The sequence below is a fragment of the Artemia franciscana genome, chromosome 20, assembly GCF_032884065.1.
Source record: "Artemia franciscana chromosome 20, ASM3288406v1, whole genome shotgun sequence".
NCBI lineage: Eukaryota > Metazoa > Arthropoda > Branchiopoda > Anostraca > Artemiidae > Artemia > Artemia franciscana.
The window spans coordinates 11,630,070-11,648,061 of record NC_088882.1 but is presented as its reverse complement, the minus strand read 5'-3'; the positions used below and the strand labels follow the sequence as shown (position 1 = coordinate 11,648,061).

The following is a 17,992-nucleotide window of genomic DNA, read 5'->3' as shown; positions in this document are numbered from 1 at the left end:
TGTGAATAAAGAAACTTAAACCAATATTACTTTTTTTTAGGTTATCGAGCAACTTTTCTTCGTACGTCTGGTCGGTAAAACGCCAATCGAAACATTAATTCGTGATATGTTATTAAGTGGCTCGAACTTTAATTGGCCATATTTGGGATCTGTGTGAAACTGGCCATATTTGGCCATAATTGTGAAAGTCAGATTTTTTTATTTTGTACAGTTATTGAAACATCCCGGTTCTGTAATTTAACATCACATTGGAGTTAAGAGTAATCAAAATATGGCCCTTTCATATTCATTGATCTCGCTAGACCTAAGTGATACCAAGATTCGAAAATTTGAAAGAGAGGACTCGTCACGAAAAGAAAAAGATTATTTCCCTATACTTTGTCTTAAATAGTGTGCTTTAATCCGAATTGGTTTATTTTTGTGACGAATTTTCGTAAGCCAATCACACTTTTCTTTATTTCTGGATTATAAAATAGCCCCTCTTTTTTAATGCGGTCGATTTACGGTAGCGGCCTATGATGCTGAGTCAGCAATTTTTACTGACAGAGTAACGCAATTTCTAGAGAGACAAAAAGCGCAATAAGGAACAGTAAAAAACCTTAAAAACATCTAATATTTTTTCCTTTCTTGTGAAATTTATATCGTGCAGGTTAAAGCTTTTGGAATTACCACAGGAGAACTATCCAAAGTTTCATAAATTGTTTTAAAAAAAACGTCCGCACTTGTATCCGATCCCACCATCCTAACTCGTTAGAGAGTAGAATAAATACTCTTTTTTTGTGTATTACGTTGTGATAACATTCATGTATATTATTTGTTGAAGTTTTGTACGTTCAGCTTTACAGCGAAATCCAAAAAATTTGCAAGTTTTTTCACGCTGCACTTTTCGTAAGCAAGTGGGAACTTGTATTTAGTTTATGTAGGTCTTAATGTCTTTCTCTATGTCGCTTAAAACAAAAGTACGTAACATTTATCCTTCCAGATTTTATAACCCTCGTCTCCTGAGCTCCTCCCCCCGTAAAATACTTTTAGAGGCGAGATAAAAAATTTAATTAATATTAATAATATTTTAGTTGGTTACATTGAACATATATTATATATATAATTTTATAATAAAATATATAAAATTAAATAACAATTGAATTAGATATATAATTAACTATATATTAATTATCTCCCCTCCTCCACCTCTATTATAATTTTTTGGTGGCTTTGTAGTTTTATAACTGTGCTATAGATTTAACAAATTTCGTCAATCACTGGGAAATTATTTTCAACGGGCGTTTCACATTAGTTTTTTTTTATTTTATTTTTTTTCAATTAGTATTTATTTAAAAATTTCGTAATACATATTAAAGTACCAAGGACAAGGAAATTAAATATTTTTGTTGTTCTTTTGTTTGTTTCAAGAGAATGAAGTTTTTAGTTGAGTACCAAATTTTCGGCAGTGTTGCCATGTTGATCCACCAAATACGTTAGAGAAACTAACTAAGTTAAATTTTACAAAGCTTCTCGTCTGTTAAAACTCAAACATTAACAATCTTTATGTTCCAAAAGACAACTACGGTTTCAAAGGAAAGTTTAACCTTCTTAACCTGTTTCGTGCTAGGTGTTTTTAGTCTTTTTGCAGCAATTCGTCATCCACGTTCCTTTTATAACAATTTTGCCCTTCCTACCACCAAAAATTTCCTAATTGCTGACGGAGGTGTTTCCCATTAAAGTTTGAATTTCTGATCTTTTTTTTACTTAATTAAAACTTATGTAGTTTTACAAGTTTCCACTTAAAAAGTTCAAACAACCAAATTACGTTTTGATTGTCCTTGTTACTTATAATTATAATTGCTTGAAACTTAAATCTATCTGAGTTTTCAGTGAAATATTAAAAATAATATTTATTTAAAACGAGGTATACTATTCAAAAATACTTATGGAAGCATTAGTTTGGCCAGAAGTTTTATGTCTTACCTACTTTTGTTTTAATTTTTCGATTTATTCCACTTTTAGTGTTATAATAGATGCATAAATATTTATTTTGTGATTAAGCCAATGACGTGAATTTCACACAAACAACAGAGAAATTAAAGCGCAACAAGGATTCAAATGAAACATAAACTAGTGATAAAACATACAGTACATAAAAGCTCCCAAATAAAATGATAGCAAAAATGTTGTGTGCTTTAATTCTTATTAATACTTTGTCCAATTTGGCTCCCATGATTCATTTTTGTTTGGTTCATAAAATAGAGGGTTGTTATTAAATCTTTTTTTAAAGTAGATTATTTTACAGTGGACTAAATTAAAATGGATTAAATCTTCTTTGATATCTTTGTTATTCCGAAATTTCTGAATATTATATATATATATATATATATATATATATATATATATATATATATATATATATATATATATATATATATGTACATATGTTCAGTCTCACTTTGATCGTCACCATCGACAATGCCCTTCTGTTCCACTCTTTGAGAACAATTTATCAAAGGGTTTTTGGCATTTATTGAAAGTGTGATAATATAACATATGACATTTTGCTGTAGCTATGACGATATGAACCTTAACGAAATTCAGCTTCTTGAGATACTTTATAGAGTGCCAAAAACACAAGCTAAACTCTTTTTTTCATCTTTGAGCATCATTGGAATTTTTATAGAAGTAAACTTTAAAATCTTTGGAGTAAATAAACACATCAAACAAGGATGATTTTTTACCTTGCAACCTGATCCAACAAGGAGGGTCAGGTTAGGGAAGACGCCCTGAATTCTCCCAACTATATATTCTAGACAAATGTTTTGTAAGGTCCCTCACAACTTCATAACAGCGTTTAACAATAGTGGGTGAACCCCCATCCACTAAACTTCATCTGAGAATTCTTCATCTTTATAATTCTTTTTTATAAACGTGATAAAGTACGGAACTATCTAGATGTGTGGACCATAAAGTACATTCTCTGTATATATTACAATCCTTCCAAAGATAAAATCCCCTTGCTCTCTCTCCCATAGAGCTCTGGCTGTGTATATTGTCCTGGGTGCTAACAACGTTAGGCAATCCTTTCCCTCGAAGTAAAACAGCGTTTTAAAATACTATTAGAAGAATACTAAAGTGCAATTCACTTCTTTTTTTCGTCAAGTGTACATTGTTCTTAAAGGTGTTATCTAGTCTTCTGCGCATTCTGTTCTGGGACATATGGCCCGTTACGTTTAATTAGATTTAATGATTGTGTTTTTTTTTCGAAAAATGATATTGTGATCTCCATTGGAAATAAATTGTTGTTAAATTGGTATGAACATTTTTATATGCAGGTGTCGTAGGTGAAGGTAGAATTTTCTGTTTTTGTGCAATCAAACAGTTTGTGGTAACGAACTGTAAGTAAGGAGTGACCCGGCTCAATAGTAACCGAAACGTAATATAATAGTAACCGGTTACATAAGAGAATCTTTCCATGGTGGAATTTTTCATGAGGGGGGTGCCGGTTTTCCCAGCATTATTTAAAAAAACATAAAAACTTTAAAAAAAAACAAGTTTTTCCAATTGAATGTGAGGAGCAACATTAAAACTTAGAAGAAACAGGGAATTATTACGTATATAAGATCAATACCTCGGCATAAAAAGGCGACATGCATAAAAAAAGAAAAAGAAGTGGTAGTCTATTCTGTTTTGCGAGAATTGGAGGATAAATATTTGAACCCCTTCACAAAAATACCAAAATTTGAAGTTGTCCTCAGAAACACTTTTGGTGCCTTTTTTATAGCCCTATCTTTTTCTTTGTAATTGGCTGGGAGTTTTGGACATATGCTAGTTGCATAAAGTAAGATATTCTATTAACAAAAAAAGTAAAAGTAAGACCAATTTCCTAAGGGGAACAACTATATGCAAAATTAACCAAATACGACGATATCAAATAACTGTAGAAACATGACAACCATTACTACTAACAACTGACTGCAGCACCAAACAGCCTGAGACCAACATAGCTGCGCAATCTCTTCCACCAACTCAATCTATTCAAAGCTACCGACACGACTCTCTGGAAGAATCTTTACATAGAACGAGGAAAGCAAAAAAAGAATTCCCTTGAAATCGGATTCACTGAGAAACTTAGGTAGATCCGGACAGAAATCAAGTTTCGCTTTCATAGCGGGTTATCGTGTCATCCGAACAAAATTGGTTTCGTACGAGCATATATTTGGTTTATTTCTGTTTCAAATCGGAGCTGAAAAGTATCTATTTCCACTTTCAAAATTGAGTAATATTGTATAAAAGCCTCAAGATCACTTACACCGTGCATGATAAAACAAACCTGCAGCAACTGAAGGTGCTGGGCCTCATCCAACGTGTGGGAGATTTATGTCTTCCAAAATCATCCTTCAATGGTCACATGCATGGCTCTCGCTCCAGAGGCCACTCCCCGAAGAGATGAGGAGGAGCCTTTCAACCCTCCAACTGCTGCAATTCCATCACCTGACTAAATATAGATGCTAGCATAGACCACATATCAACAATATTGTCAATTATGAGGCCCCAAGACGACCTTCCATGACGGATGAGATTTAAGTCAATTTTAGTCAAAATCGGATCTAAAATAGGTATAGGGCTCCTGGTTTTAAACTGGTAAAATTTGTCTTTGGTATTGGTTTTAGATAGGTATTCAAAGGAGTCCTTTTTTTAAACACTTTTCATGGATGACTCCAAAGGATTTCACTTTCAATCATGTATACCAGCCATATTTTTGCTTAGTCATTTTCACTATCTGTCTTAGCTTTAAAGTATTAAATATAGTCAAGCAAAGAAGAAATTATGACATAAACAAAGGAACTATACCACTAACAACATAGAGACTGGGCAATATAATCGTAATCAAAACTAATGTCATTTCATTACAGAGGGCCAGACTTTTAGAAATAAAGTGCACCGCTGGTACGCTTAAGTTCGGTGAAAGTGTGCCACGCGTTGAGGAACCTTGCAATACACGTGGTGCTCTGAAATGTTCGCCAGGTGTGGGGCGAACCTTTGGATATATCGCTTTTCAAAAATATTGTAAGTGAAGTGCATTATATTCATTGTTCCGCTTTTGTGATCCATGCTTCCCAACCAATCATTATAGCTGTAAGCTTCTCTGAAGTATATGAAGTATTTTCATGAAGAGAATTTGTTGCTAAAAGCCAGTGATAAACAGAAATTTACAATAAAATTGACTGCTTAAGTATTGAATGATCGAACACTTACGTGCCTGCGACACGTAAACAATTTATCATGAATTCCTCCTCCCCAGCTTTATCCCCTCTTAAATAGTGGATAAGTACTGTACAACCAGACAAACTTGAAATGAAGCAACAATCTTCTTAAGCCTGATTAGTCTGTCTGCGGGAAATTTAGTATATTCCGAGTACTGAAACGTTTTGGGTCAAAAAGTTTCGGTATGTTTCGTTGGTTTCACTTAATTTCCCCAACAAAGCTGATAAAAACAAACGGCCAATATCTGCAAGATTATGGGATACTTCCGTATTATCTCGACCACACTCAAGAAGTGACGTTTGGTTGATCATAATGAAATATACCAATATGAAAATATAATACTTTAGAAACAAAATTATGGAAACTACGACAGAGAATTGTGGCAAACAGGCCGCCCAGAACGCATTCTTTACATAACTAATCTAGCTTACTCCGTATATTAATTATTTAATTAAGATACACCAGTATAGTAGTTTATCTCACTCAGGCTAAGCTAATTATCTCCGAGTGCAGAGTGAGAAACCGGTTTTACTAATATCAAGAACTTGAGTTTGGTCAGGATAACAAGCACCAAAGCTTCTTAAGAAGGATCTTTATAGTTGTCTTTTATCTCATGCTCAACGACTAGTCACTTTTTTCCAACCTGCATAGAATAAAGAAATTGAAATAATTTTCAACTTTTGAAATAATTTTCAACTTTGTATATATGAATATACAAAAGCAGTTAGTAAAATCCACTTGAAAGTTTTGCACCTAATATCTATTGGATGAACCTATACCGGCACTGACTCTAGATTCTGACTCTCTTTTCTTTGTGTTTGTGTGTTTTGTGAGTTTTCTAAGAATGCTCAATCAAATAAGCAAGTTTGAACTATAGGAGTTTAGCTGCTTTGCCAAAGTTCATGATCAAATGTTACAGATATTGAGGGTGATTTGTTGAGTTTACTTTAATTTAATGGAACTGCATCAGCATTACCTGTTGCAATCCAGGGTTAATGTGTTCTAGACGTAGAAGTGTCCAATGAAAAGGCTCACTTCTCCTTCCCTTATATTAATCGGAACTGAACCGGATAGATTTAAAAGGTGCCCGACTCCATTCAGTGGTAAGTAGTAAGCCAAAGTGGTAAAAAATATCTTTTCGACTTACTGCGAGGATGGAAATTTATGTAGTCGTCTTATTATGAAATACCAGATTCAATGTCAGAAAATACAAAGAAATACGTGAGCGAAATAGAGGACATAATCGCTAACGTCTCTTTAAAACGCTCCCGTAGTATATGCTATACAGTCTTTGGCAATTCACTGGCATCTTATTTAGATCTATCAAACATGATAATGTTAAAAGCCTAGACCTGAAGGCCCAATCAAGCAGAGAGTGGGGGGTAGAGTCGACTACACATTTATTTTTTATCGACAAGTGTGATTTGGGCGTAATAACTGGTGACTTACCTATGAATCTGAATGAAGAAATTATTAGTTAATAGTGCCCGCGGCCAACCCTACTGCAGTTATAAGCCTTCCGCAGCGGTAAACCCCTAAAGTTAGCACCCTTTAAGCCAATATTCTTTACTAGGCCGAAGGGTATTTGAACCCAATTAACCCCCCAAAAAATGTTGTCCACCTCGTAAAAATGTAATAAAAACGCATTAAAGTACATTTTTGATGTGTTCTTTTAAAGTTTTTTTGTAACCAACCCCTCCCCCCTAGACCGAAAATCCTGAATACGGCCCTAGCCCCCTTTGAAACATGTATTTTTATGAAAATGCTGTAACTTGCTGCTAATAAGCTACTAATACACATAATAAGCTGTAACCAACTCTATAAGGACAAGATATTTATATCATTGAATGCGTTAGTCTCATTTCTATCAATTCACCGAATACAGTTATAATATCACCTAAACTATTTCCTAGCGGGGGATCTGAACTTGCTTAAAAACTGGAAATTTTTCTTACTTTCACAAGTTTCTGACGCATATTCTATCGGTCAAGGCTTAAGTTTTATCTTTGAAGCTTACAATTTGATATCTCTGAAAAAAAATTGCAATCAGAAATTCCCCTGAATGCGACCTTCCAGAAAACATAAGCTTAAATAGTGTCAACTTTAGGGGCTTGCCGCTCCAAAAAACTCATAGCAGCATTAGGGTGGGCCCCGGGTGCTATTAAAGGCCAGACCTCTAAACGTCAGACCGTCATTTGCGCTTAATTGAAAACAAAATATATTTAAAAAAAATACTTTTTTGTATCGTATATAAATCCAAATTTGCTTGGACTTCCAGGAATAAGGACTTCCAGTACTTCTAAGGACAGGAATAACTTCTAGTGGACTTTACTTCGACCCTTCTTGAACCAAAATATTTTTGTTTAACCAAAAATATTTTTCGTTTAACCAAAATATTTGTGGTTAAACGACAAAAATATAAATTATTGCAGATTCGTCGAGTTTTGTTAAGGCTGTCCTTTTTTTTAAAGTTACACTTGAATGAAAATAAAAATATAATCAACTGAATTTTCTCTTTTATTTGAAATAATACATATACAGCTTAAACTTCAAGGAGTAAAAACTGAAAATAAGCAAAAAAAAACTCAAAACAATTAAATTAGTTTTACTAGGCCAATATGTAACTTATACGAGTGTTGGAAATGACATCGATGCTATCTAGTGTTTGGCGTCACTTGGTATTTTTCAAGCTTTGTAATCGTTGCTCTCTCAGGAACTGTGATCAGTAATACTAAACTAATTTTACCAACTATACAAATTAAATTCATTATTCTTACTATTAATATATAAAAAAAATGTCACGTTTCACAGACCCAGCATATTTAAATAGACCCAGTATGGCATATTCATCAAAAACTTGTCATTATTAACCGATTAAATTTAATTTTAAAATAATCAACAGGTTAAACAAAACTTTCAGTCAAACCTATGAATTTAGATTTCAGTAAAGTTCGTGTTACAACCTAGCCTTTTTGTGGGTTTGATGGGGTTATAACTATGTGGATTTGACGGGAATTTTTCGGAATTTTCTGTTTATTTTAAAATTGAGTTTGTTGTTGCTTTTACTGGATTTTGTTTTGTTTTTTTCAGTTCAAGTTTTAAATCTACTCTTTATCTTTCATGGCATAACTTAGTAAAAAAAAAAAAAAAAAAAAAAAAATTATATGGAAACTAAGGAAAACTCATAAGGTCAAGAAGGGATCCAGGTATGAAGGCTTCTCTTTGGATGCCCCTCTACCTTCTGATTTTTTTTTTAAATATCATTTTCTAATTTGCGCGATTTAAATTTATTACTCAATCTTGTATTGCATTTTTAGCATTTCAAAAGTGCCAATCACTGTTCGACTTATCAGTTTTATATCTACACATACTAAAAAGGAAATAAAAATATTTTATATCAAGTAACTCTTAAGTGAAAGAAAATAATAACTATAACTGTAAGTTAGATAAGTTAGATAAAGTTAGATATATAAGAAAATAATAATAAGTCAAAAATATACAATTAAAACTAAAATCTCACAGCCTGCATATTTTTCTCCAATCCAGCTTTCGATATTTAAAAAAATAATTTTATTTAGTATTTGTCTCTTAATAAGAAAAAGAAAAAAGATATATGACTTCTCTGTTGCTGCTGTTGTTAATGAAACTAACTGAAAAGAAGACAAGAAAAGAAAAAATGGTCGGTAGCGACCATTTAAAAAAAATATAACACAACACACCCTAGTTACGTACAAAATTACTTTCTTCTAAACCAATCACTATTAATGGGTTAAGAACTCAAGAATAGATTTAGGGGACATTAAGGACTTGGTGCCCCCTGGGTAGCAGATGACTAAAAAATGATGACACTTAAATTACAGTCAGACGAATTCACGCAGATATGCAGCCCATAAACAATGAACATGTTTTAGTCTTTGTAAGATACAAGGTTCGACAGGCCGACAACAATGGACATTTTTATATATAGTGTAGGCACATTAATCAAATCGATCAGAAATTAAAGTCATGTGGCCGTGTGTATTTTCCCATAAAGCTGTAGCGCTTTGTTACGAAGTTATATGGCCGAAATTGGATATTAAAGGTTACGAAGACAGCAAAATCGCTGTTAATTAATTAGGTTGATATCATGGGTGTTCATAATAGGGAGAGGTACTGGGCATCCCTCTTAGATAAAAAAAAAACGTATGCAAAAATGTGTAACATTCAGAAAAAAATATGTAGGCTAATCCTAATGGAATAGGATTGCTGAGGCACCAGCCATTCCATATAATTGTTTAGGGGGTCAGATGAACAAATAAGCGTTCGAATGGGGATATGTCCATTTATTAGACAGTGAAAACAAATACAAGTCTGAATATTTCGACCACATATACAGGAATCGTCATCGGCAGATATACTAAAGCATTGAAATTAAATTAACGTGTCTATTTTCGCTGTCCAGTAAATGGACTTATTCCTATTTGAACTTTTATTTGTTCGTCATGGAAAGGCAGTGTGGTCTTGGAAAGAAAATATCTAATTTAAAGTATTATGTAAAAAAAAAGAGGTCAAATAATTTTCTAGGAAGTTTATGCTTAAATCAAGTAAATTTGTAAGATCAAATTTCATGTTTTTTGCTCTTTTCAATGTGTTTTTAAAGTTTCTGGTTCAGGGAAACCTTGAAGCCCTTTGTGCATGCCTGTTTGATAGTATATTAAATTTAAAACAAGATAGTAATGCTGCTGCTATACCACAGGCCTTAGCATTATCGTTAAGAGATTATCATTAAGAGAATTATCATGATTTAATAAACGTGGGTGTTTAAAGCCCCATATCAGAAGTGACGCAATAGCGTTGCTTATAGTAAAGGGCCATCAGGCTTTAATAAATTCTTATTATTTTTTTCCAGAGAAACTTCATATGGAAGAGGTGGTTGCATAAACTTTGAAAAGGGCCAATTCAATTGAAAATTGGACCCTCTAGTTTCCTTTTTAAGAGTAAAAATTGAACTGAGAACAGCCAGCCCTCCCCAAACGCCTTATGCTTTCAAATGGATGTGATCAAAATTTTGAGATAGCCATTTTGTTCAAAACAGTCCAAAGGTCAAATAACTGTGCCTTCGGGGTTGGCGAAACCCCCCACATCTCCCAAGCTAAGGACTGTAGGTCATGCAAGTTGTTCATTGTTAAGATATTAAGTTTTTTTGCGGAAGTCGTGGTCGCATAAACTTTGGAGTGGGGCAATTAAAATGGAAATCAAAAGTTGTATTATCCTTTTTAAGAGTCAAAAGTGATCAGAGGGCAGCCAGCTTTCTCCTCTACGCCTTTTTTACCCAGATGTATCCGAAAAAAATTTGAGATACCCATTTTGTTCAAAATAATCCAAAGGTGAAATAACTATGCCTTCAGGTTTGAACCCCCCCCCCCAGTTTTCAGGGCAAGGGATGTAAGCTATTGTCAACATGTTAGTCTTTTTTATTAGAAAAGATGGCAGGTTTGATCCTGGGTCTCCAAAAAGGCTTAGAGTATGAAAGTAAGATTTTAAGGAAATTTAAGAGAGTAATGTTGAAGAGAGATTGTAGGGTGACCTCCCTCCTCCTTGCCTTTTTAAGGTGGCTCCTCTGATGAACGCTAGTCAAAATTTTGAAATTGTTATTTTGTTCAAAATAGTCAAAAATTGTAATTCCTTTGCTTCTAGGGATGCCATAACCCCAAAGCCCCGGGGTAAGGATTGTAAATTTTGCAATTTGGCCATTGTTTACAGACAAAATTTATCATTAGTAAAAGGGGGAATATTTAATTGTGGGTATACCCGAAAAGTCTATGAGTATTAAGGTGAAATTTTGGAGGATGTTGAGGGGCATGTTACATTAAACAAAAGACACTACGTGCATTCAGTTTATCAAAAAAGAGGCTATCCTGACTTTTATTTGACTTATTATTTACATAATAAACAAAAATATTAACTATTACAGATATAAATCACTACTCTAGGGAAAAATTTAAATTTTTCTAAGGCGTAGTGATTAACCACATAAATATTCCCAAATGCATCCTAAATTAAAAATAATAATAATAAAAAAATTACATAAATGTTCCTAGAAGCATCCTACACTAATTAAAGTAATAATGAAAAAGAAAAAAAAAGAAAAAGACAATCACCTTCTCTCAAACACCCCCAGGGTACCAACCCTCATCCAAATACAACTCCCTCCACCAAAACCCCTTCAACTCACTCCTCCCTTCAGCCCTATAACCCACTCTAATCCCCACCCCAAATAAAGAAAAAACTAATTCGCCAACAAATACTCTTTTAATCTTTTTTTCAAACCGTGGGAGGTGCTCAGCCTCCCCAGAACTAAGAGGAAGTGAATTCCATAGAGAAGGTCCAAGATATTTCAAAGTAAAATCAGATCTTACACTATTTTGAATACAATATTTACCTGCAATTTCTAAACAACAGCCGAGGGTATTCAGTTGAAATTTTCAGTACATGTTGAGATGAATACTGAAAAGTGACTGGAGGGCTACCAGCCCCCCCCTTACACCCATTTTAGTTTTCCTCGCGCTAAAACCATTCGATGGAAGTTTTGAAATAGACATTTGTTCAGAATAATCTAAAGGTCAAATAATCATGCAAGAGGGTTGACATAAACCCCACAACTTTTGAGATGGATGCTGTGCCTAATAAAACACACTATGTAAATGCTGATTGTCAAAAAGGTGAATCAGGAATATCAAAGGAAAAGCTAAGGATATTAAGTTCAAGCTTTCAAGTTCAAAACTTTCCGTTCAAGTTCAAAACTCAAAATTCAAAGTTCAAACTTTTCAGTTTAGAACTTTTAAACAGTTCAAAAGTTCAAACTTTCAGAGGATGTTGAAGAGTTATCGCAACAACCCTCTTTTCCTTTTAACCGCTCCCTTCCCTCATCACTGATCTACATTTGAGAGAGCAGTTTTGTTAATTACAGTCAGAAGGCCTAGCAACTATACTTTCGGGGATGCAATGGCCCTTACAAACCCCAGGGCAAGGAAAGTAAATTATGCAATTTGGCATTTTTATATGTAAGATTTATTATCGGCAGTGCAATAGCGCTACCTAAGTAAAGAGCGATGTGGGCACAATGTATTATTATTTTTATTTTTTTTTTTAGGGCACTTCGTATAGAAGGAGTTATCGTAGAAACTTCAAAAAGGGCTCATTCGATTGGAAATTGAAAGGGTTATAGCCCTTTTTATAGTCTATAGTGATTGGAGGGCAACTGGCCCCCTCCAGCTCCCAGAAGTTCCCCAAACACATCAAGTCAAAATTTTGAAATATTTATTTTCTTCAACATAGTCGAAAGGTCTGGAAATTATGTTTGAGGATGAAGAACCCCCACAGCCCTCAGACCAATGGTTGTAAGTCACACCCGGGGGCATATGAGGTTATTATAGAAAGGGAGGTCATATAAGCTTAGAAGGGGGCTCATTGGATTAGTAATCAGAAATTCTAGTGCCCTTTTTCGAGTCAAAGTGATCGGAGAGCAGCTACCCCCCTCCACCCATCATTCCCCCATACACATCCGATAAAAACTTAAGATATCAATTCTCCTCAGCGTAGCCGAAAGGTCCAGTAATTGTTTATTAGAAGATAACAACCCCCTCATAGCCCTCAGGGCAAGGGTTGTAAGTTTTACCCAAGGGGCATATAAGGTTTAAAATCAGTAAGGTGGTGTTATAATATTCAAAGAGGGCTCATTAGATTGAAATCAGAAATCCTAGCGCCTGATCCTTAAACGGATCAAAAGTAAAAGTCAAAATATCGAATTTTGATTCTTTTTCAAAATATGTAAAATTCTTTAAGTCAAATGTCACTCATCAGAAGTTTTAAAAAAAAGGGTAGAAACACCTCCAAATGATCAAGTAATCTTAATGAAAATCACACCGTCAGATTCAGCATATCGGAGAACCCTACTGTATAGGTTTTAAGCTCCTATATACAAAAATTTGAAATTTTGCATTTTTTGTCAGAAGAAAGATCACTGATAGGCTAATAGTTATTTTTGAATAATTTGAAATTAAAACTCAGAATTTAGCGTTAAGAGTAAGGTAATAAGGGGGGGGGCCTCACATACTGAATAATTTCTATTCGTTGAATGTTTCAATGCTGCTCCTTACTTTCATTCGAAAATCTCGGTTTTTATTCAATAAAACACCTATAACATAACAAGCTTCAGACTTTTACGCTTAGGGAAGGGGTAAAAAGCGATAACCAAATCCTGTTTGTAGTAATTTTTGTTCGTTTTAAGTTTGGCATGAATATTCAATTTGATTTTTCCTCGTTATAAGAAATATTTATTCATCTTTGTTATTACTTGCTGTCTCTATGTTTTCTGTAATCGTTTATTTTAGTTTCCGTACCTTTTGGGTTTCATTTATTCTTTAATAGTAATTTCTGGTCGTTTTGAGTTTGAATTATTATAGGACTTTATTTTTGCTGGTGTAAGTTTAATACGGTTCTTTAAGTTTCTTTGAAAAAATTCTCGTTCGGAAAGTTTTTTTTTTACTAGTTTTTGTTATTAGCAGAAAGAGTCTTCAGAGAGAACATTAATTCATAAGACAAAATGTGGTAAGTGGTCTATCGTCAGGCAAGGTGATAAGGTAAGGTGGCTGCAATCCTTGAAAGAATCTTAAGTCAGTCCCTTGCGGTGGTGTGCTCAAGTTTTGTAGAACAAGGCCTCAACACCTGTTGAGCTAACCTGGACCAGCTTATGACAATGTTCCTGTTAATCAGTCTTAGAAAGTTGTTCCAGACCCTCGAAAGTTGCAGTCTTTTACCCGGAAGTCAATCTTTAGGATAGTAATATATGCCGAAAATTATTAAATTCTTTAAGCCTTTACAGCCCTTCTGCATGGGACCAGAGCTGACATAGTATTAATAGTAAAGATGATGGGGGCTGTTATATTAAAAGTAGAAAAACCAAGGCCTAAGGTATCTTTTACAATTGAAAAAAGTTCGGAAAGACAGGAAGGTAAGTCTAAGAACGAAGATTAGAATATTGGAAGCTAAAGTGCTAACAGCAGTCAAGTATGGTTCTGAAGCGTGGGCGTTCCAAAAAGCGAGGAGGTGTTGCTAGATGTTTTCCAGAGAAATTACCAATGGATTGCTTTGGGTACCCGACTAACTGACCATATCTCTAATAAAATATCTCAAAAAAATAAAACCTGTCTGACTAGTTTTTAGCAAGAAATTAGACACTTCATTTAGCCATCAAGTAGTGAATATAATTAGGAATTCCGATATTTAAAGGCAATCACGCTGCGATAGAGTTGGCGAGAGAAAGGTAAGCAGAAGGGGGGGGGGGTGAGTGAGTTGGTAGCAAGAGCCGTGGTACCCGCCAGGCGTGCCCCTTAAATTGCGGGGACAAGGTAACCAACCCTCAACACTTCCCTTACTTTTCTCGTAAGGAAACCACCAGTAAAATGGGTGATAACCTAGTGCGGAATGCAGTGCTGAATTTTATCTCAAGAGCTATGATAGCATTTGTAAAAACAAATGTTTTTACTAGGTGAGGACTCGAGTTTTTCAGCCGTGAAGCGATTTTAGAAGCAAAAGAGATTATCTATCGCAAGTCGGAATTAGGGAAACGTGTAATAAAACACCTAAAGGACTACGAAACGGTGGAGCGAACCGGTCGCCGGAAAACCCCATGATTCGATTAGCGAAAAAGATTGGGAATCGTGCTTTTCCAACGAATTCAGTGCCCCCGAGCCAAATACGTCTAATCCCTTCGTAAACCGGCTAGAATCGGTATTATCCAGCCAGTGTGTCCCTGATTTTGTCGTTACTTACAGAAGCGTACATGAAGCTATTTTAAAGCTGAAGAAGAAACATTCCCGTGGTGTAGACGAACTGTGTGCGCTAAATCTGCTACACGGTACTACTATGCTTATTGAATATCTGACGCTGCTATTCCAGATTATTTTCACCACTGGTATAGTGCCTGACTCTTTTTGTGTCGGTTTGCTCTCGCCCATCCTTAAAAAAGGGAAACCAACAGACCAATGCTCTTCCTACAGGCCAATCACTGTTGCTCCAGTGTTCTGTAAAGTTCTAGAGATCTTAGTCTCAAAAGAAATTCAATATTTGTGCCGAATGCCTGACCACCAGTTCGTTTTCCGACCGGGTCTGGGTTGTGCTCACGCTCTCTTCAGTCTTGCCGCTATTCTAGCAGATTCTCACGAATCTGGTGACCCTATAGTGATTGGTGCTTTTGATATTAGTAGAGCGTTTGATTCGTCGATTCACGCTCAGGCCCTTTTAGCCGCTTACCAGCAAGGTGTAAACCTTCGTGTCACTGGCGTACTATACGATATATATTGCCGTTTAAAAGCGCGTATAAAAATAGATAACCGCATCACATCAGTGGTTCTTCCAGTAAAGAAAGGTGTCCGCCAGGGTTCATTATTATCCCCAAGTTTGTACAATAGCAGTGTTTTAAATGCCCAGGCATGTGTAAATGTTTCATGTATCTCCAAGAATATAAATGTGTCGCTACTTACATACGCGGACGATCTATTAAATCTAAGTCGGTCTATTAGGGGTCTGCAATCGAATTTTTCGATCCTGCGTGATGAATACCGAAAAATCGGCCTGGCTTTCAATACTTCTAAATCTGCAGTTCTTTTTTTCAACGATAGTCCTTCTCAGCCTGAACACCTCCTACTGGGTAATGAGTCAATTACCGTTTCATCTCACGTCGTGTATCTGGGTTTACCCATAGGCCGTAACCTTAATGAAACTCGTCTACTGCTCGTCAAACAAATCGAGAAAAAACACCGCACCGCGTATGGGTCTATCGTCGCCAGCAGACTCCTCTTATGCCGAAAGTATCTCGCGAATATGTATAACGCTGTCGCACTGCCGCATATTCTATGTATCGCGCCATTTTGGAATTTATTAACTGACACCCAAAAACGCAAGCTCCGGTCCCTTTATTTTAGGTTCGCGAAGTTCCTGCTGCGATGCCCCTTGTGGACGAGAAATACTTATATGATTGATAAACACAAGATTGCAGACCCCAGTATCGCGGTAAACCGGTTGATTTCAAATTTCCAGGTAAAATGGAACCACCCCTGGCTTAAACATTTCTACAGTTCTTGATTTTTTTTTCCATGATGTGTTTTAAATTTCTCTCCGTTTTTCTTCTCTTTTTTTTCTTTTACTTTATTTTTTTCATTGTACTCCGTTTTGTTCCATGTGAAAAATACGGTTAATAAATATTTTATTTACTTACTTACTTACTAAATAGTAAGCTCTATGAAAAATAGGAGAAAGGATGAGATCGCTAGGACACGTTCTGGATCAAAGATGACAGATTGTCAAAGATTGTCCTTGTTGGGCAGCCATCTAGGCCTAAAGGGAAAGCAGGTCGTCCCCGAATGGGGTGGAACCATGTCACAGGGAAAAATTTAGGGGAAATGGGAACTTCTTGGGAATGTGTAAAGAGGGTGCTTTGAATATATTGGGATAGATGAGGAGTGTGCGTAGCAGTGTTGGCCTGAGGTGACTTGCTGCTGCAGTAAGTTGTTAGGAGTAGTAGTAGCAGTATCTAGAGTTCATGCGGTGGATGGGCTGTTCGGCTAATATGAACCTTTGTGATATTGGTGGTTTGATGGAACCAAGTATCTGCTACGACAGACGATGCTTGCACCCAAAATATTATATAGAGTGTTATGACGTGCATGAAAGTCTGGCTGTTAATTCAAGCATTGCAGTTCCATAAAAATGACTCCACAGGGTGTCGCGGCTACGACTGCCAAAATTCGGAAACTATTGAACTTGACGATAGTTTTACGACCAACTTCTTTTTTGTGTAATCTATTTCAAGCCAGTAATTAGCGGAATATTCTTCATTTTTTATATACTGTTAAGGTTTTATCACACTGTAATTGAGGTCATGTTAAATTAGCCCACGGTATTAGAGAACAAACAACTCTCTTCGCCTTCCAACTATCTCTCATTTGCCTATTAATGTTTTGGTTCTTGTTCTTTGAGAAGATTTAAGGTCATAAACATCAGAATTAACCGTTAGAGTGATGAAATCTAATAAATAAAAACATTCCTCATATTGCTCTGTATACTAATCCCCTTCCTCTTTCCAGCCTCTCAGACATCCCATATTAGAAGACATACGGCTTTTATTGTAAAATTCAGCTTCTATGAAACGAAATAGATAGTGTAAAATATGGTTCTTTTCTTTGGGCATTTTCTAAGATTTCAAATTCCCTCACTTTTTTCTAGTTAAACTTCTTATAGTCAAACAAGTTGAAAAAGGGGTTTTGTTGATTAATAACCATAGACTATTTGGAATCAAGGCCGTATCCAGGTGAGGGGTAGGGATTTTGAACCCTTCTCCATAAATATTTGTCCAACTCGAAAAAAACGTAAAAAATGAATGAAATCCAATTTTTGATGCATTTTTAAAGCTTTTTCTATACCCCCCCTAAAAAATCTTTTGTACCCCCACCCTCGAACAAAATCCTGGATACGGACCTGTTTGGAATATACAACCCTATTTTTCATTAAAAAAATTATCAATATAGGCGTGGTCGTATTTAAGAATGTCCATTGCAGTGAATCGTTAAGCTAGTCAAGGGGAGGGGGAATTGACACGATTATATCAGGAGAGCCTCATAGTGACTTTTTAAAATGTTTAGAGGAGACCATGAGCTTTATAGGAAAGCTTCTTTCTCTTTACCCTAATCCAAACCGACTA

General features: G+C 35.3%; 1 protein-coding gene across 3 annotated transcripts in view; it reads left to right on the top strand.

Annotated features, from left to right (window-relative positions):
• Positions 1-3,299, top strand: part of LOC136039759 (steroid receptor seven-up, isoforms B/C-like) — a 126,125-nt gene extending 122,826 nt beyond the window's left edge. For all 3 annotated transcript variants that reach the window (XM_065723615.1, XM_065723613.1, XM_065723614.1), the window contains exon 7: positions 41-3,299. In XM_065723615.1, coding sequence (XP_065579687.1) covers positions 41-157 — 117 coding nt within the window. In that variant the 3' untranslated portion in view covers positions 158-3,299. The remainder of the gene's footprint in view (positions 1-40) is intronic.
• Positions 3,300-17,992: the final 14,693 nt, after the last annotated feature.